At 40.5% G+C, this 20,394-nt stretch overlaps 1 protein-coding gene across 1 annotated transcript; it reads right to left on the minus strand.

Annotated features, from left to right (window-relative positions):
* Positions 1 to 8: 8 nt before the first annotated feature.
* Positions 9 to 19,261, minus strand: LOC104615211 (FCH and double SH3 domains protein 2-like). Its single transcript, XM_010283296.1, has 9 exons — positions 19,067 to 19,261; positions 10,767 to 10,928; positions 5,459 to 5,593; positions 4,558 to 4,641; positions 4,249 to 4,426; positions 3,643 to 3,863; positions 2,486 to 2,615; positions 2,239 to 2,321; positions 9 to 312 (listed from the first exon to the last, which is right to left on the minus strand). Exons 1-9 carry the CDS (start codon positions 19,259 to 19,261, stop codon positions 229 to 231), a joined length of 1,272 nt encoding a protein of 423 aa, XP_010281598.1. The 3' UTR covers positions 9 to 228.
* Between the last annotated feature and the right edge of the window lie 1,133 nt (positions 19,262 to 20,394).

Genomic DNA, 20,394 nt, shown 5'->3' on the forward strand with positions numbered 1-20,394 from the left:
CTTGGTTTGTGCTAAGAGAGGAAGAATGATGTATATAAATCAAAACAAAAAAAAGGCACAAAATATTCATGACTGCGGGAAGGAATCCACCATGTCACTGCCACATAAAATCCTCCCTATCTCTTGTTCTATTAGAAGTCTTCATCATGCAAAGGTGCCTAAAAACGAGATTGACCAAATACCGCGTTTGGTCTTGATTGTAGCACTACTACTTAACTAGTCCCATCGCTACACCAGAGTAATTTCCACGTCCTCTATCTTCTCTGTTGTCCGGCGATGATGCTGTGTAGGGGGTGGTGGAGCTGCTCGCACCTGAAACAGCCAGAACCAGCCGGTAACTATCAGAAAACTGCCAACGTTTCAGAACTTGTAGAGACTAAAACCGCAACTTTGGCCTCATACCCCAAGATGACGCAAATAGACAGATTGTATATTAAGACTGACAGAACTACAGCGAGTAACCAGCTGAATTCAGGCCCAGTTGTCTCCAGTTAAGCCATCAAGGCTCTTTGTTATACATTGTCACCACTTTCAGGTGATTTTTCTCCAGAACGACTATCAGTCACGACAGGGCAAACACACCCAGTGAAATAACCTACCTATTCTGCCTGTACCTGCAAAGAATCCGGTATGTAAACCTGGGACGGACTTTGGACTTTACATCAAATGCTGAATTCTGATGACGCCCTTGCCTGGAACTTATGTGGGCTGGAAACTACAAGAATGCCTTGTTGCATCTAAGTGGCTTACTCGTATTTAATCAATCACTGACCTGAATGATAGACACCTGAAATCTGATGCTATTTTTATACCGTCCACATCAATAAGGTTATTATTGCTCTTGATGGAGATTACCTTAAGCTCTAACAGCATTTCATGCAAGACCAGAGCGACTTGCTCTGGAAAAAATTACTTGTGGAGCAATACTATAACAAACTTCACAATATTTTCAAACCAGGCATATTTAAAACGCAGTACTAACAGAAATCCTTTCAATTAAGGCATGACACTGTAGTAGTAACTTGAAAAGACAGTAAATTGCAAGAAACTCATGAAGAAAATAGAAATCTACAAAATGGAAAAGCTGAATCAGTGTCTTTTTACAAGGGAGTAAGATAACGTGGAACCTCTCTGTTCAGTCCTTAAATACTTCACGATGCAGTACTGCCTCTGCCTTGCGTATGTCAGTGAACAAGGCTAACTCACCGACGACTGAAATATTCAGAATATAATTTTTGAATATCCCAAATTGCTCTTTTTCTGCCACCTCATTCATTAAGGATGCCAGGAAAATACAAATGTTACATCTTGGTATGATTTGGTTTAGGACTTTGAAAGCCCCAGAACTTGATTTCAAAGTTAATCCTAGGAGACAGATTTTGCAAGTTCTAACTGATTAAATTTCTTCCTTTCCTTTTCTGGCAAAATCTCTCTTTCTAGGCAGCAAAGACATCACAAAATACATACATCATTAAGAATTTTTAATCCAAAATCCTCAAATCAAGGGGGTCAGAAATAAATTTAACCCTAAATGCAATGGAGTCCCAAGGACTGTGTATTACATCAAACTGCTGGCAAGCAGGTCTGTCTGCCAGCACATTGGGTGGCTGGTAACACAACCTCTGGAGAAGCAGCAATCGTACAAATCACACGATTCAACTGCTCTGGTATTTATTCACCACCTCTTTTTCAGTTCTGTTTAGGGGTTATGTGGCAAGAACAGAAATAACCTCCCAAAGCCTGAAAAGGCAATTTGAGTTTATCGACTAACAACTATTTTACTATCGTGATAGATGTAATTTCCTCCCAGGTTAGATTTCAAGGTTCATGTGCCTCACAGAGACATGCAGGTATTATGGCTGTGAAGGCAGATACAGAAGGGCGGGTTAGATGAAGGATAGGGGATGCATAAGATTCAAGGTCATCTTTAAACGCAGGGGCTTACTCTTTAAACAAGTGCAGCTTTGTTTTCTTCTAGTGTTCACTTAATCTCAGGTAGCTCTCACGTTCTACAGCCTTTGGACACATCTGTCGTATTAGCAAAGGGGAGTGCACAGACCTTTCCTCGCAGTATTCATCTGAGATACCGCGTTTTTATACATAGTGATTGGATTTGCAGGACACGGAGAGCCAAATCACCAGGTGCTGTACCACCACCCTGCTTTGACTAGATCTATCCTGACCAGCCTTATAACTCTGTAGCATCAATAAAAACCACAGTATTTGTTTTTAACTTACAGGTCGCAGTTTGCCATACGAAGTTTCGGGAGGAATTCGCGGAGGCTGTGAGAATCCAGGGGACTCTGAACTGAAGCTGTTTTCTGAAAGAGTAAGCAACAACCCATCACAAACAAGCCACTCAGTACTGCCGAATAAACTTCACGTTGTGAAAAAAAAAGCTTTTTTTCCTCCCCCTTTGAAACGTGAACAATCCAAATTAAGCATTTAGCTGAAATGTTTCTTTTACTATCACGAATGTTCTTACCATTAGTTGACGGTGATCTGGGGAAGTACTGAGAACTTCTTTTATCCGGACTGTGGTAGGGACTAGTGGGAGGCTGGTCGTACAGTGGCAGCGGTGGAAGCGCATTATTAGGCTTCGGAGTCGGGGATACCTGTGTTAAAAGGAGAGGGGGGCTGCAGAAAGCCTTACTCCTCGACAGTTGTTATGTACACACCGAGGTGCAGTAAGCTCTCTGACACATCAGTATGCCAGGAACCTTCATCTGGAGAAAAACTACCTGTCAAAGCGCTGTCGGGTACATTTGGGAAGGAAAGCCAAGACATCCAACAGCGATTGTATTTGGTTTAAATCACAGGTTGCCACTGAGCAGCAATTTTCACCCTCTCCCAGATAATTTAGACAGACTTTTTCAAGGTTATTTGAAAAAAGTCATTTGGCTAAATGTGCCTCTCCACATATATTCACACAAAAGCGTTTAAGATAGTGAGTTTTACCCTGATTCAATTGCACATATATAATTTAAACCGTAAGTTTTCACGGTCTTCTCAAATCCAAGAAAAAAATACCAAAGAAACTATTTTGTAGGGAACATGGAAGTCCAGTTTCTAGCACCACAGTTACACATGATTTTCTAATATGATATAAGGATTACAGAACTATACTAAAGTGAGGACATTTCTGCAAAAATTACTCTAATATAGTATTAGGCAGTATTCTGCCCTTCAAAAATTGAGAGGATACAGAACAGATTTAAGTATGAAAACATTAAATTAGGGCTGAGAGAGCCTGTAATTCTGTTTTTGCTGGGTTGTGTTTGATGTCTCAGTCTATGCCATAAATTAATTACAGAAAGTAAACTGTGAATTTTCTCCTTTGGTTCATTCCCTTTCTACCCAAATACTTGACTTTATTCAGAAATCTGTTACATTTGCCAAAATATATCAGTTGATAATTGTTAGGCTGGGTAACAAACTAAAAGGTAAGCACTCAGGGTTGTGTTTTTTTTTCTTAAGTTGGTTCTCATTATCTTTTCTTAAATTGTTTCTGATTTTTTTTTTTCTTAAATTGGATCTGATTTCCCCCCCTCCCAAAGAAGCGGCAGATCTTTGTAGCCCTGCAAAATCAATCTAGTAAACTAATATCGTATGTGCAAGCTAGCACCTCAACTCTTTACATACCTGAATATCTCCAATCCACTGAGTCTCTCCATTTTCTGAGGCCGTAAGCTCTTCAACTAATACTGATGGGAACACCCCAACGCGTCCGTTGAATTCTCCTTCCCAAAAGCCATCATCATCTTGATTTTCCTTGTTCAAGATGCGGATGATCGCTCCTTCCGGGAAGGACAGCTCATCATCTGTCTGGCCCTCGTAATCATAAAGTGCTTTTACAAAACAGACTGGAGAATGGAAGAGGAAACAGAAAACTGTAATTGGCATGAGCTGAAAAAAAATAGTAAGGACTATACATAGTTTTACGGTTGGCCTCGATGATCTTAAAGGCCTTTTCCAACCTAAATGATTCTATAATTGCTGAGGCAAATTATTTCAGTTTTCCTTACTTTTTAGTTAATGTTAATCTCAGCTCTATGAGACAGCCAGGTAAATGACGCAGATTTGAGATGAGAGAGATAATTACTGAGAACAGTTGTACTCAGATACAGGTCAAATATGAGAAATCCTCATGTGTGACACCCAAAGTCAATATGCAGAACGCTTTGGAGAACAAGCTTAATATATATATATATTAATAAGCTCAATATATATTTATTTATTGGTATTTACCACTCGAGTCTCCATTCAGGCTGCCTGAGACTAAGTCAGCCTCAGTGGAGTTATTAGAGGTGTGCGATCGACTATCCAGTGCCGCCAGGGACTGTAGCATACTCAGCAGACTGCTGGATGTCGGGAACTGCAGGTACTTCTCTGGCACATAACCCACTTGACCCGCTTTATTCCGTGCCTGTAAATAAATGACAGAAAAGATGCTCTGCTTTTGCATACTGCTCCGAAAACAACCCAAGTATTTTCTCCCATCCCAAGTTCCATTTCTAAAAGTAACAGTGAAAAGAAACAATCTTGGAAAAATTATACCTTTACCCAGTCTTCCATATCTCCATCTTCAATAACCTCCAATACCTCGTGTTCCTCTATGGTCAATTCATCTGGCTGAGAAGCCTGAAGATGTAACACGAAGATTGGAAAACAAAAGTGTTTTCAGGTGCATGGGACAGGCAGTGTAAAGAACATTCTCATCCAGACTTTTATTAAAACTTATGGTTTTTTTAAATAATTGGAAATTTTATGATGTAGCATACTTGAAAACATATTAATAAGGGTTTTTCTGCATACCTGCTGACATTCACAAGACCCTTTTTTGCTCAAAGGGATAGAGGGAAGCACCCTGAATACCACCCAGTGCGTCAAACCCTGTTTGCTTTTGAAACCCTACTTACTCCGTGCCCTAAGACTAAATCTGCCGCTGGCTTCGGCTACCGCGGCGGTGTGATTTACAACCGACCTAGCAGTGCTAGCAGAAGTAAACAGCATGAATGCAGTTTGCCAGCAAAGCTTTAACTCATGAATGGTGGTTTCACTATTACAGTACAAAGAGGAGCTTTGTTGTACAGCGTACAAGCGTCCCTTACACGGAGAGGGGCTTTTCAGCACAGCCACACCGACTCAGCAACAGAAATGAGACCATGTCCTAATGGCAGGCACACAACTGGTCTCCTTGAAGCCAGACAGGGACATCTCTACACGCTTCAATCCATGCGCAGACTTCAGTACTCTGCTGAACTGTAGCTTAAATGTGTTTCACAACGGCACAGATATTGCACTGCTGAGGTTTTTCTCAACTAAGTATGTTTAATGTGCACCAGTATTGAGCCAAATTATGACATTCTACCTCAAACTCCCACAGAACGGTTACATCTATTATTTGTTTGTTGCATAATTCACTTTTCTAATCAATTAAAAAAAAAAAATCACAAACCTTATATGAATAAACAACTTTGCAGGTGAGAGGATAATTTCTTAGAGTACCAGAAGGACTAGAGCTACTGTCATCAAAAACATCCATGCTGTCTTCAAACTCTTCACCTTCTTCCTTTTCTGCATCAGCATTCATCTATTAAAGCAAATTAAATTTGGCATGATACCATCACACAAACATAAGCGAAGAAGTAGCAATAAAAATGAACTGGTCAATAATCTTCAGTGTGGTTTTTTCACTACTTATGATTATTGAAACTGGACAAAAAAATGACTACATAATATTCAACACATGATTCTCAAATAACATCAGGAAAGCGGTCATCAAACAAAGCAAATACAGGGAAGCAAAAGAGTAAGAGTTGTCACCAAATTACACCTTTGCTTAACTAAGCTGTATTTCTTCATTCAAGCACAGGCCCGTGGACTTTAAAAACAACTGTAGAAGATTTTGGAAGCTCCAACTCAACTGCTGGACAGTTATCCAATTTTTACGTAAGCTGTGAAAGGGTGACTAAGGTACTTTGGAGATGCCATTTCAGAGGGATAGCAAATAGTTTAATGGAAAAAAAAGAGCCACTTTTTGAGAATTTATGCTATGAAAAGATTAATGTACCTGCGACCACAAGTTATGAAACGAAATTCCAGTGGAAGTACTTAAACTTAAAAAAAAAACACCAACCCTAAAGTAAAATCAGCCTTCCAGCTGGTGTATTCTGCACAATAGATTTGCTGCAGTTTATAAAAAAAAAATTCCTTAGAGAAAGAATGATGATTAAAAACTAGCTATAAAAGTTTAAATAAAAACTGAGGTCAATATGCTCGAAAAATACAAGTTTCTATAAATGCAGTTTGGGCAACGTTGACAAGAGCTGTGCTTTGGCCTTGTGCCTGGCTGAAATTTTGAATAAACACTTTATCTCGTGTGAAAATAGCCAAGTTCTTCGAATCAAAGGCACCACTGTTACGTATTTGCCATCTTCCCTTTTTTTATTCCTTTTAATTTGGCAGTGAATTTAGTATTCCTCATGAAAACGGGAAGGCTGATAAATCAACAAAAAGTTAGGCTGAGACCAAAAAGGCACTGTGCAGCCTCCCTAAAACCCTAAATGTCTTCACACCTCTGCTCTGAGGTTACATCCTTGCTCTTCTAGACCTGGAGTAGAAGAGCACAAAGTTTCATGATCTTCTGACTTAGATTAATTTCTATGTTACAATTTTTAGGACACGTCCTTGTAATTCCTATTATTTTTTCCCCACTCATTTTCATTCAAGTGCAGTTTGCAGCCACTGCTACTTAAATGCATTCACAGATGTTGCGGTAACAACAAAAGTCGCTGTCTTACCTAGCTAATGCTTTCCTATATTAACAGCCAACTATAAAATAAGGCAAATTTAAGGTTTCCCCCTCCAGTTTCTAACTGGCTTTTGCTGTGCGTGGTCTGTGTCCCAGCAGCCAAAGCTGACATTCAGCTGACAGCCGTACAAAACATCAGGGAAATGAGTGTATCACGTCTAGAAAGACTTGTTTGTGAAACATCTGGTCCTGGTTTTCTATCACGATGAAGAAAAATACATTTTAATTTTCAGTGTCTGGGCTGCTCAAACTCCTTGAATAGAATCATTTGCAAAGTAGGCACATAGAGGGAAAATGGCATTAATGATACAGAAAACTTAGCAGTTTGTTTCATAAAGCTCATCCTTCTACAGAGTCTGGTAATGAAAGACAGCGTAAGCAAAGAATAAATACACCAACCACAATTATACCAAAAGTACGTTAACAGAGAACAAACATAAGAATAAATGTGGGTAAGAAGGTGACAAGATAGTTTGATTATACGTACGAAAAAAGGCATGCAAACATGTATCTTGTTTCGTGGCATTTCCTACACAAAAAGAGATTTGATACCAACAAAATCTACCTCAAGCCCTTTTCCATCTCTCCTCGGAAATGCACGGACCCGGCAACAACAGAGAACACATTTATACCAAACCACCTCCAGCCTGATTTGGATGTACGACCCGTAGGAGCTAAAAAAGGGCTGAAATTTCCCCGCAACTCCCTACCGAAGCACTCTGCCCTGTGGCCGAGGGTAGCCAGCGGCCAGAGGCAGTCTGCAATATGTGTATTTAGGAACTGAAATCACACTTTGTTTCACAGAGCTTGCTGGTATCAGACGACAACCAGGCTCGAATATGAACCAGTAACCTACCAGTTGAAAGATGCTCTAACCTTCTACAGTTAAAAGATGCTATATCCCTTTGCAGTTAAAAGCATCCATTTTCACGTTCACAGTAAATGTACCAACGGCAAACTTTATTTCTAACTCTGCAATACTGTACTTCTGCTGTGCAAATGTTGTAAACGTTTCTTGTAACCGTACTGCTTCAAGTCCCTTCGAATACAAAACAAAACACAAAAGCCATAAAGACATTGTTCTCTCTTCCTTTTTTGGAATAAATGACATAGTATTTACAATTCATTTGTTGCAGGCAGCGTAGGCACTGCAGAGATTTTCCAGGTGACATTAACATTCAAAATTCAGCTTTTTGGGGCATGTACACTTGGGGAAAAAAAAAAGTATTCCCTCCCAAGATTATGCATTTCGTCATTATAGCTGAAAGTCAGCCGACTGGATAGGTGATGGGGTATTGACTCCTTCAGCTCGTTACATTACTGCAGGAGGTTAAATAATCACAGCAATATCAAGGCATCGACGCTGCTTTCTTCTTTTTAGCTCTTTAAAAGAAAAGCTATCGAGAGCTTTGCCGAAAAAATTACATCACGAGAAATACCGACACAAAGAGCAAAGCTGTGCACGACGTAAGGATGGCAGATAGCCGCTTTCTGAACGTGGAACGCTGCCCGCTCTTCAAAGATGAAGTGAAAGTGTTGCTTGTTACATGCTGCAGTAATTCTAATAATTGCAAGCAGCGTAATTTTGGTAACAGTTCTAAGAATTCCATCTACGGGCTGTCCTCATCTGGCCTGCCAAGGTCAACAGCACCTTTTTTTTTTATACGGGAGCGTACGTAAGTGTAAAAGGGGAAAATAAGAATCAGAGTTTAACCTCCCACGCTGTGGCATCTGCTGGCTCGCCAGGGGCTAGCACGGGGTTTGGCTCCAGGGCCAGCTCTTGGCATGTCTGATGAGCCAGAGAACAAGGTATTGGGCGCAATCCAACATGCACAACGGGAGTTAAGGGAGGTGGAGTGCAAGAAGAAAGGGAAAATAAAACCACTGTTAAACACAGCTATGTAACATATCCTCATCTATCCTGGCTAGAAAGGATCCGAAATCCGAAATGAAACTCGGCACAAGAACTCCTTTGGGATTTGGGTAGGCTGAAGCTTGGATCCACATACTACAACTTTCATCTCTAATTATACTACTAACCACGGGAACGAAGCCTGCAGAGCAGCGATTCTAACCACCTTTACTGCAAATGCTGCCACTCTCTTTGAGCTCTGTGTGTAACCTCCTAGAAGAAAGATCCTAACACCCCGAAGAAAGCAAAGAGAGGACTCAGGCCTCTCAGGATTTGCCAAGACCCCGTTCAGTGCCCTCTCACTTTTTTGAGCTAAAGTTGACATAGCTGAAAATAGCTGTACATCCAAAAAGCCCCTTTCCCTCTAAAGGTTTGCCACCATTACCAAGAAAACAATAAAGAAGCAGAAAAGCATGAAGAAACATGGGAACAAGCAGGATTTTTTGTGTGTAGGTAGCACACACTTGCTGAAATGGAGATTTTGTTTCTCTTAGGTGGTCAGCGACAGCAAGCCACTCTCCAAATCATTTGCAGTGCAGTCAAAAACCACGTTCCCATTCCCCCTGAACGTTTTGTTATACAGCAGATATATTCTGGCTGTCCAAAGCATTTAAGATTAAAAAGAATGTGTGAATTAAGTAATTTTAATAGTGTATGAAGACTATAGTTAGGGAAGTATCCACATGCAAACCAAGACTTTATAAAAGCCTCTGAATTTTGTTAAGTATTAAATACATAAACAAGGCACAGGAAATTTAAAATTTGTTTGAGGCAAACTGACTAAACCTTCAGGAATTTTATTTGAGTTTGTTACTGGTGAAGAAAAACAGATTGGTTAGTTTTACTGCCAAAGGTGACAGCTCAGCACCGCGTGCCGTGGAGGGGAATCGGGGAAAGAAAAGGTATTACGAGCTCCTTTAGCAGTTTCTCTCTTCTGCACAGGGTTTCTTGGCTCAGGCAGCTGTTTGATTCAGCTATCGCTATTTTTTTTTTGGCAACATAACATTCTTTGGGGGGGAGAGGGGAGAGAAATGAGAGTTTGCTTTTTATTCTTTCTTGAATTACATAAAAATGAGCTTCCTTCCAAGCTAAACAGATGGGAGATGTCTCTGGCCTGTTTTGCAAACCAGCTATAGACATTACAAACAAAATTAGTGTTAGGTCCTACTGAGTAAAAAAATCATTACCAACTTTCCTTTGATCCAAGTCGCTTCTTAGGTCAATTTTGGGTATATTGGATGAAATTTTCAAAAGAGTTAGCGTAACTGCAGACACAGCGAGACATACTCAAGCAGTTGAATTTAACAGCTTAAGAAGCTACCAACTTTTTGGGCAACATGCAGTAGAGATCAGGTTTGTGCTCTGCTCTAATTTAACTTCAGTTCTGCTTTAATGGAACTAGTTATTTGTAAAGAAAAAGTCAAATATTTAATGTAACTCAAACAACGGGGTGGTAACTTGCAGATGAATAGCGGTAACATCTAAATCTTTGACAAATAGTTGAGGGAAACATCGAACCCTGAATCAAATTTTCACCTCAAATATCCAAATCAATTTGAAAAACAGGCTTTGCTTTCTTGATGACTTTCATTGTAATCCACACATAAACGACTCTTAAAGAGATGATGTAGAGTCTACAGTTTTCTAAACATTTCGGAAAAATAAAGTGCCTTTTATCCAAGTACCTCAGACAACTTCGTAAACTATTAATGAAAGTTCAAAGAAATACACAGACATTTTTCTTTTCAGGAGATGGCAAATAAATGTTATGGCACTTATCCAAGGTCAGAAAAATCAATATAAAGTAAACTCAGCAAGAGAACCCAGAAATCCTGGTTTTTTTGCGTTTGGGTTGGTTTTTTTTTTTTTTTTTGCATGAAATTCAGGCACACGTTTCAGCCAGGTAAAGCTACACAATTTTTCTGGTTAGCTAACAACCAAGCAAATATTATCAGTTTGGTTTTCTATTCAATGTTAGGAGCTGCTACTAGGAAAGAGCCACATGGAGACGAGGTGAGGTTTGCACGTCGGAAACCGTACCAGGTGCGAAGAGCCGTTGTTGGTCACCGAGGGCAGGCTGGCCCAGCGTTCGTTTTCCAGTTCTTCCATCACTTGGTTCATTGCGCTTTTTAGCCACGTATCCACGGACACACCGATCTGCTTCAGCAGATCAAGACGGGCTTCTGCTTTCAGCTTAATTATCTGAGGAAATAAACAGGCAGAACTCAGAATTCTTTCAAGGTTACATTTCACTCCTTGCCACGATTCAAATGCGTTATTTTCTGATCCGCAAATTACTCGGGTGGCTACGAAAGCTGCTCCAGGCGGAAACGAGTCCAGTTCTTCACTTCTTTGCCTGCAGGAAGCCAAGGGACAGGGAATGCTTTTCTAGAGATGTAAAACTACAGGCACAGCCAATTTCACAAATTGGTGTTTTTAAAATAACATCTATCGGTTTAGGCTAACTTTCTATTCGTATATTCTAGTAGCGGGTTAGTTTAGATTAGGTTAGTTTAGATTATTAGAAACTAGGTTAGTTTAGATTATTTTCAAAGTGCAAGAACCCAGACAAAACCCAGTGCTTCACAGTATTTTTAAAATTAGGAATACTCCTGGGCTGCAGACCCTGGATGCCCTTTTGGCTGGTGACTAAACTGGATGTGATACAGAAATAAATCCGACGCGATACACACAAGCAAACCCCCCAAAAGAGGCTATTTTCCATCCGCACTTGCCAGACATCACAGGAAGCTTATTTGTTATGGAAACAGAGTATCTTAATAATTCCAAAATTAAATAAATATCACACGTCAACAAACAGTTTCATGATTTTTTTTCTTTAGAACAGAACGAAAATTTAGGTTTTCTGACAGCTGGGTTCACTTCAGCATCCTGGCACACTTTCTGGCCGATGGAGCCAATGCTTTAACAAATTCATGGCAAACCTCCACCTTGATCCAAATTATTTAGCAATCTAAACAGAAAGAACGAAAAGAGTAGCATGAAGAAATTCAGAATTTCAAGAAATGCAACATTCAGAATTTCAAGAAAAGCAAAGCAAAATCTCAAAGATCGCATCAAGAAGTGGGGGGCAAACCTAGGAACAGAATTTAGGGTATTTATGTCCAGTCCAGCCCTATCATCATCATCCTCTTGCACTTGCTCATCAGAGGAACAAACAGCAAGTGATTTACCAAAGGTCCCTCAAAACCCCACTGAGCCTCCCTGGAGTTTCTCCTGCATCTCCTTTCACAGCATTGCTCATGCGTAGCAAGTCACTGCGTACGCAGCGAAGCTTCATCTCCCTTCTCGCCCTTCCACGGGGATCAGAAGCACCTTACTTCAGCACCACTGCCCGTCGTGACACGTCAGATCATCGGTGGCACTGGGAAACCAAGCAAAACCATCAAAACCAGACGGGTCTGAAGAAAAATTAGAGGGAAATGACTTTTTCTGTAGTGGCTGAAGCACAGTAGGCAATGTAAGAATATATGTACAGTGAATTAAAATGCCAATTGGTGCTACGTAGATTTTTTTTTTAAATATTATAAAGGATAAAAAGTTTATTCTTACACATATCCTTACTAGATACAAAATTTTATGCTGAGCTGAAATTTTTCTTGTTTCTGACATGCTGCTGCACTTCACAATTATCTTTCTATTAAGATGATGTCAGAAAATAAATGACTATAACTTTCATTCAGCTGAATCCCCAAATATGGATCCATTGTAATTTTAAAACCATTTGCAATGGTGACTTTAAACATATTTCAAACAGTGGAACTACTTTTGAGAGATATTTTTGATTTCATTTAGAATAAATGTGATTTTTAAAGAGTAGCTAAACTATTAGAGTAAAATTTGTTATGTGAAACGTATCTTCATATGGGTACAGCTGCATGCACACGCTCTCCCACATAATTTAGGTATGAAGATGTAAGGATCAGGCAAGTTTGAGAAGTATTTCCCACGGGAAAAGCTAAAGCCACTTAGCCAAGTGAAGTTTCTATTTCTCCGTGCAAGCGGTCCTCAGGTGAATGATTAACTTGCACTGTAAATACTGTTCATCTGGCCGAGAAAATGAGGGAAAAAGTAAAATATATTAATATGCATGACACTACTTCAGTCAAGATTCAGAAAATACTGATTTAAAAAGAATAAAAAGTCCAATGCTCGATCCACACATCAGCATGTACGTTGGAAAGGCGGATCCTTTCAATTCAACTGCGGCATCAAGCATCTTCTGAAAACCTTGTAAGTTAGGATGGCCCAAGCCCCAGCCCAAAATTGTAAATATTTACAAAAGCAACACCTATGGGAAGGTCTGAAATCAGAAGCATTAGATGGTGTTAAGAGTTGTGAGTTCCAGGGGTGAACAGTGTACACATTTTATCCCTTCATTTGTTTCAGAAAGGCAATACCTCTCACTTTGTTGCTTTTTTCTTTTGTCCCTACTTTGTGTATTTTACGGCCTAAGAACGTGGAAACAATAGAAATTTTAATTAATCACTAACCTTTTCTTTGGAAAAACTGGCTTTAGGAGCACTTATCAAATTGAGAAGTGGATTTCTCACTGTATCAAGCTAAACAGAGAACACAGTTTTAAACCAAAGACATCAGCACAGAAGGGTTGCAAAGAAGCTGAGTCCAGGGGTGCCAATTTCTGCCCGTTAACACACCTCTCTCCACTTAGTAAGTAGTCAAGATTTTGAACAAAACCACTTTCTAATCACAGCTGCTTTGACAGAAGGGGAGATGAGTGGCTCTCAGCACCCAGTGAAGATGAGCACGGACCCTGCCTCTCATCTGGATGCTCCTGCGCCCAAGATGCTAGCGCGATATTGGAGCACGGCCAGCTCCAACCTTGGAAGCTCCATATTAAGAAGCAGATCAGACATCTGCAGTGTGAGAACCCAGGCAAAGGGTGGGCACATCATCCTTTTATTGTTGGGGTTTTTTGTAACCGTGATGCGTTGACCTGCATTAAGTCGATCTAAGTCATTTGCTTTAGCTTGATCGTGAAAACTCCCCATTTTATCACGTTACTGAGCTGAGGTGCCTCTGTGTATATATGTACTTGTGGAGTAAAGTAGCTATCTCCTATTTCGTCTTTATATTCTGATATTATATTACGAGGACTTCCCATAAGCCTTCAATAAAAGTTGCCTAGGAAATGATCAGCCTACTTGTTTTGCTGTTTTACCTCGTTATGCAATTTCCAATTAGCTTGAGTTATGCAACAGCCATAAACATTAGTCTAGGCATGCTATAAACATTTGTAGTTCATATTAGTACTCAGTCTGCTGTAAACCATGTTGTTTGGATAAACTTGTTAGCTAAAATAAACAAGCTGCTCCAAGATCCTTGACTGTACTTGCTAAGGGTCAGACAAGAGTTTTTAATTCAAGGTACTCGGCAAATCCACTCGAGTTACCCCACGCTACTTACACACAGCAGTCTTAATATTCAATAGATGTTTGTTCCAAACCACAAATGTTTTGAGTTTCATTCCATTGCAGACAAGCCATAAAAGTACTTACAGTACTAGGTCAGGCCTGCACTTGAAAGATGTATAATGCTATTTACAAGTGTACATATATATTTTTACCTATATAATTATACTGGTAGACCAGGGTTAACAGCTTCCTACCTATATGAAAAAACAAAACAAAACAAAAACAACCAACAATAGTAAAACTTTATTCTGCTTCTCACACAGGAACAGCTATGTATTTAAAAATACAAGCACTTCATTCAAATATCACTATGTCTAAATTAGCTGGGGTTTGATGCTTTCATTATGCCAGAATAAAATGTTGCCTAAGAGGGAAACAAGGGATCGCCCGAAGGAAATACTGGTGTTTTCACCAGCGTCAAGTCATAGAAACATAGAAACATTATGGTTGAAAAAGACCTTGAAGATCATCAAGTCCAACCATCATCCCAACACCACCATGCCCACTAAACCATGTCCTCAAGTGCCACGTCTACACGTTTTTTGAACACTTCCAGAGATGGTGACTCCACTACCTCCCTGGGCAGCCTGTGCCAATGCCTGACCACTCTCTCAGTAAAGAAATTTTCCCTGATATCCAACCTAAACCTCCCCTGGCGCAACTTGAGGCCATTTCCTCTCGTCCTATCGCTGGTTACTTGGGAGAAGCAACCAACACCCACCTCACCACAACCCCCTCTCAGGTAGTTGTGGAGAGCGATGAGGGCTCCCCTCAGCCTCCTCTTCTCCAGACTGAACATCCCCAGTTCCCTCAGCCGCTCCTCATCAGACTTGTGCTCCAGACCCCTCCCCAGCTCCGTTGCCCTTCTCTGGACACGCTCCAGCACCTCAACGTCCTTCTTGTCGTGAGGGGCTCAACACTGAACACAGGATTCGAGGTGCGGCCTCACCAGTGCCGAGTACAGGGGCACAATCACTTCCCTACTCCTGCTGGCCACACTATTCCTGATACAGGCCAGGACGCTGTTGGCCTTCTTGGCCACCTGGGCACACTGCCGGCTCATGTTCAGCCGGCTGTCAACCAGCACCCCCAGGTCCTTTTCTGCCAGGAAAGGTAGAAAGCGCACATAAGCTTTGCTGTACGTGTTGGTTTTGCTCCTGTCCCCAGGCAGAAGGCAGGCTCCTCCATTTGGAAGAGGAGCTTTCTGCAAGCTGGAGGCCCGACTGCGTCAAGGAGGGACCCACCTTGCACAAAGGATGCAACTTCAGCTCTCCCAGTCCTCTCTTTCAGCTCCTGACGTGGGAAGGTAGCCAGAACGTGATGCATCCGAATAGGAAGAGATGGTCTATTTTCTGACAAATGATCTGATCTGATCTGCGTGACACTGTGAAACCACACAAGACTACCATACCCTTAAAAAAGGATCCACTAGCTCTCAAAGCCTTACCCCTCCAAAGGCTCATATATTTCAAATTAAAAACTAAACAAGGCTTTATTCATTGATTTTTCCTCTCAACAAAACAAGACTCTAGCAGACACACGTGCCGTTCTTCCTGACTGAGTGAAGTCCACCGACAGACGCTCATGGACTTGAAAATATTCTAAATCAAGTAACCACCTGAATATTCCCAGCAGTATGAAGTATCTCCAGGAAGGCAGCTGAGTTTTGAAAGCACGGGAATGCTGGAATCCAGCACTTGCTCTGCAACCCGCGTGCTGCCCAAATTTCATTCTTACTGAGTCTCAGTGTAGGAGAAATATTTTCCTACTTAATAGCAAAATTGCTATTTACAATTACTAGTTACCAATTACTACTTAATAGTGAAGGACTGGGATATCTTTACACCGATTCAAAAACCGCCAGCCACCCACAAAGTTTACAAACAGCATTCTGGGTGGTTCCTGCTTCCCTGAGCTGTTCTTTTGCCTTAGCTAATGGTAGGTTATAAGAAGATGAAAGAAAACAACTCCAAAGTTTTTAAAAATATAAATACTGTTATCTATTTCTCACATACCTATCATTGCTCTACATGGAAGAAGGCATAGCTTTGTTTATTTACTGTTCCAGTCTTAATTAAGCAAAGGCTTTAGACCTACAGCTTGCACAAGATGAAGATAAACAACCGCTTTGGAAGTCATGGAAATTAAAACCAGCAAGAATACATTACATAGCTGTTCTCTGTGCCCAGAAAGAAAAAGGCCTCTAAGAAACCAAGTGTTCATTTACATCCCACAAACACCTTACCAGTCTTTAAAAGTCATTTATAAAAGTGTTGGGGTGAAAAGCAAACACAGAAATCCGGCAAAGCTGATCTAATGTGGCCCCTTCAATATTTTGGTTTATGATTGTTCGATCAGTTTTGAAAGGAGTTTCTTGAAAGCAGAGTTGCTTTTATTTTCCACAATTTTTCAGACCGTGACCTCTGCCCATCAGAGAGTGCTTCTCTCCCCGCTGTACACTGCCTGCGCTTTTTGATCTGTACTAAAGCCACCTGAACCTGCCTGCCCAGCTCGTGTCTTTTCTTTTAAAGAATTCAGAATTATTTATTTTAGACAAACGTTATACTTACAAGCATGTTCACACATTAAAATCGGATTAAATTAGGATTACAAGTGAACCTAAACCATCTTTTGTGAGAAATATTTTATTCCACTGCGATCTTTTTCTAGTGGCAGGAACAAAATCATTAGGGGGCTGAATAGTCTCATTTGGCAATTTTTTTTGCGAAGGAGAAAACAACATGGAAAAGTTGGAAAAATATTATCTTTATTTTTCCCATTTAAAGTAATTTTTGTTTAAATTCCAGGCTTTTTAAATGAAAAAGGTATGAAAAGGAAACCACTTTTTAAATGAGAAATACTGTGCCATTTAAATTTTGGGCCACCGGAATTATTTGCATAGTGATAGGTAGAAGTAACTATGAGTACAGTAAAAACAAGTATTGGGATGCCACACATTTCTCAAAACCCAGCGTAAGCCCTCCCCTGCAATCAGTTTTAAATTACAGTCCAGTGCTATTAAAGTAGGGACGCATAAGCAAATAATCCATGAAGCTCAACTTTCACTGCCTTCTTGATGTTTGAGGTGAGAAGTTAGCTGTGCCAAAAACACCCCAATCCAAAAAAAAAAATCCTATCCAACACAACTCACCTAAAATTTTGATCCCCGAGGCACAAACCTGAGCTCAGCCCCGGAAGGGGAGTCTATCGGTAATTTTAGCTGTACAGCGTTTGTCTGCAGTACTGGAAATCAAGACCGTGTGATGCCAGGTAAAAAACAGGTAAGAAAAAAATATTCTTTCTGCTCTAACCTGTGTTGCCTTTGTCTTTTCTCTGCAGCCAAAAAAATACACTTGCTCCAGGCGAAGCTCAGCCAACTGCTTGCAACAGCGCGACTGCAGACCTGGAACCAGCCGCCCTACGACTTCACCTGGCCAGCACCAAAAACCCCACACCCAAAACTTCTTCTGCACCAGCTAGGGAACTAGCTAATAAATGACATTTTTCAACACCACACTGATTGTTGGTGGGGGTTTTTTTGTTGTTTTGTTTTTTTTTAAGTGGGAGGACGGGCAGGAAGTTTCTACAGATATTACAGCAGAGTTAGTTAATTTATATGCTAAATATTCTGCACCTAGGTAAATCAAACGAGGCTGTTTGTGTGAAGCAAACAGGAAATGAAACACTGACACAGATAACACGTCTCCAGAATGAATGCCACGGTTAAGAAAACAGAGGTGAAGCTCTTAATGGAGAAGAGCCCACCTGCACAGCTCCAGCCCAGCTGGCAGGCTGATTTTTCCCGAGCTCAAGCATATAAAAACATTAGAGATTCCTAAACAGAGAGAGCAGTTGGTGGGGAAGGAGCTGGAGAGTAGCTGAGAGCAGCATCAAAGCATTTTGTAGAGTTTAAGAAGTTGTTCCCAGGCTACTGGTAATGGGACTGAATGGAAATTACCCAAATTCTGTAAGTAGAAAATGAATGTACATAAAATGTATGTATGCAAACCTTTACTAACACATCTCTCTGCAGTCCTGGTAATAAATACTGGTTCTTAACGTAGTGAAAGACATTGTATACGCTCCCTAGTCAAAAGACTCGGTAAGATTTAAGCAGAGGCTGGACTAGAGACCCCCCCAAAGCCCCTAACCTGAACAACTCGGAAATGACACCGCATTCAAACCACAGATTTCAGGAACTGAGCTGGATTTTCAGTGTGATCCACCTTTCGAAAGAACTGAATAAAAAAAGACAAAAAACTACAAAACAAGCAACATGAATATTCTTGTAGCCCAGACTAACCCCTGATCCCACTACCAAAAAGATCTGAGACAAATCCTACAGCAATTATTCATCATCTCAGCAACATTTAGTCATGATGATTATCATCTGCAGGATGCTTTCAAAATGACTTAACCATTTGTTTCCATATATAAAGGTATCTAGCCTTTACAGTACACAGGCAACTATAAGATACAGAAAGAGCAAATATGGCTCCATATCCTATATATGACTATAACTTTCCAGGAATCTTTACGATGTTTCATCATTAGCTTCAAAACATCTCTGTGTTTGTTCCTGCTCCTTCATCCCACAAAATACCTTCCTCTCTTAAATGTCCACTAATGAAAATAAAATCCTCTATTATTATCGTGAATACATACAACCCGGTCTTCTAAAGACTTCCTTTCTCATTGTTCGCACCAGAACAGGCAACTTAGTAAAAAAAAAAAATACACTGTGAAATATTTAAGCAGGATCTGAGCATACTTGCATGCTCTCCAAATTTCTCACTTACAGAAAGTCCCTGAAAAATAATTATCAGGCAGTATAAATTCAAGATAAAAATTCCCAAATACAGCAGTATAATTTTTGCAACACACCAACGAATAACTAAATGTTCGGATACAGCCGATAAGGTAGTAAGGCTTGTACATCTTCATAATGCCGTAACACAGCTTTGGGGCTCTGATGATGTTGTTCTCAACGACGACATTCTCATCTCTGCAGATGTCCTCACCAACCTGCTTTTCACCAGAAAGAGCTCGAAATCCCTGATCTGTGGATGTCGGTGGCATTTTTCCAGGCTGGTCCTCACTCTGCCTAGCTGGAAAGACCAACAGCTCCTCCAGATCTCACACCGAGAAGGCAACCTGTTTACTTAGCACAGCTCTCCCAAGCATATGTTTCCTGAGCAAAGCCATAGATGGTAGCAAGTGACATTTTCCAAATTCAACTTTTTTGGGGGTTGGTAGCCTTATTCTGTTTCAGTTATTTCAGTGAAGCATAAAGAATTAAGCTTTTCTCACATTTCTTATGAGCAGAGAATGACACCACTCCTGCAGCTGAAAGGCTCAACTGCCAGAACACACAAATAACAACGGGCTGAAACGTCGCTACATCTACTTGAAATGCAGTAGGACCACACGCAGCATATGATTAATAGATTAGATCCTAAGATAGAACAGGAGCCCAGCCAGCAAACACAACTGTTATCACAGCACAGTAGTAAATATTCATCGCCAAATATAAGGGGAGGGAGAAAAGAGCCCTCCATTTACAATTAAAAATGGACCCAAGCTTCTGAACTAATAAAACGAAGTAAACAGCACCATAATGAGTCTTAATCAAATCCTATCTGGCACAAATACTCTCTTGAGAGTTGTAGATATCCTAATGATGAGACAAAATGCATCCCTCTATAATTAAGTGGAAATAGGATTAATTGCTGTGGAGGCCCCAAGACCTTCCTTGAGCATAGACATGAGCACAAATGGGAAACCTCCCGTCATCATTGGGAAAAATTATTTCAGCCCTGGGAGCAACTATACTGCTTGGTGAGCCTCACACTGGGCTATCAAAGTATCGCGCCTTTACTCTGAGAGAGACAAAATAAGATGAGAGGAAGAATAATTCAGGTAACGCAGCCTCAGGGTCCAGGCTGAAAGAAGGATTATAGAAACCAAGGAAACAGCTTCAGCTTTTGTTTTGCTTATTTCTGCAACACAGATCAGCGGAGACAGTAAATTTTTGTCTCCAATAGTTTAAAGATAAAGGGACACAGGCAGTGGAGAAATGGAAAGCTATTTTAAGGCAAATCAGATCTATCCAACTGGCTGAACCAACAGCCGTAAAATGCCCACCAACCTGCCTGAATTGTTGTCACAAAAACGAAAGCTTAATCACAGAATCACAGAATCACTGGGTTGGA

Source organism: Phaethon lepturus, unplaced genomic scaffold, assembly GCF_000687285.1.
Source record: "Phaethon lepturus isolate BGI_N335 unplaced genomic scaffold, ASM68728v1 scaffold17033, whole genome shotgun sequence".
NCBI classification, from domain to species: domain Eukaryota; kingdom Metazoa; phylum Chordata; class Aves; order Phaethontiformes; family Phaethontidae; genus Phaethon; species Phaethon lepturus.

Bases quoted from the DNA above. Each gene is read 5' to 3' on its own strand.
- LOC104615211 (XM_010283296.1), bottom strand. From the start codon at position 19,261: ATGCCACCGACATCCACAGATCAGGGATTTCGAGCTCTTTCTGGTGAA. The intron at 4,642-5,458 runs GTTTGTGATTTT...TTACATCTTCAG, and splicing joins AAGTTGTTTATTCATATAAG to GCTTCTCAGCCAGATGAATT. The intron at 2,322-2,485 runs GTAAGAACATTC...TTACTCTTTCAG, and splicing joins CAGATCACCGTCAACTAATG to AAAACAGCTTCAGTTCAGAG.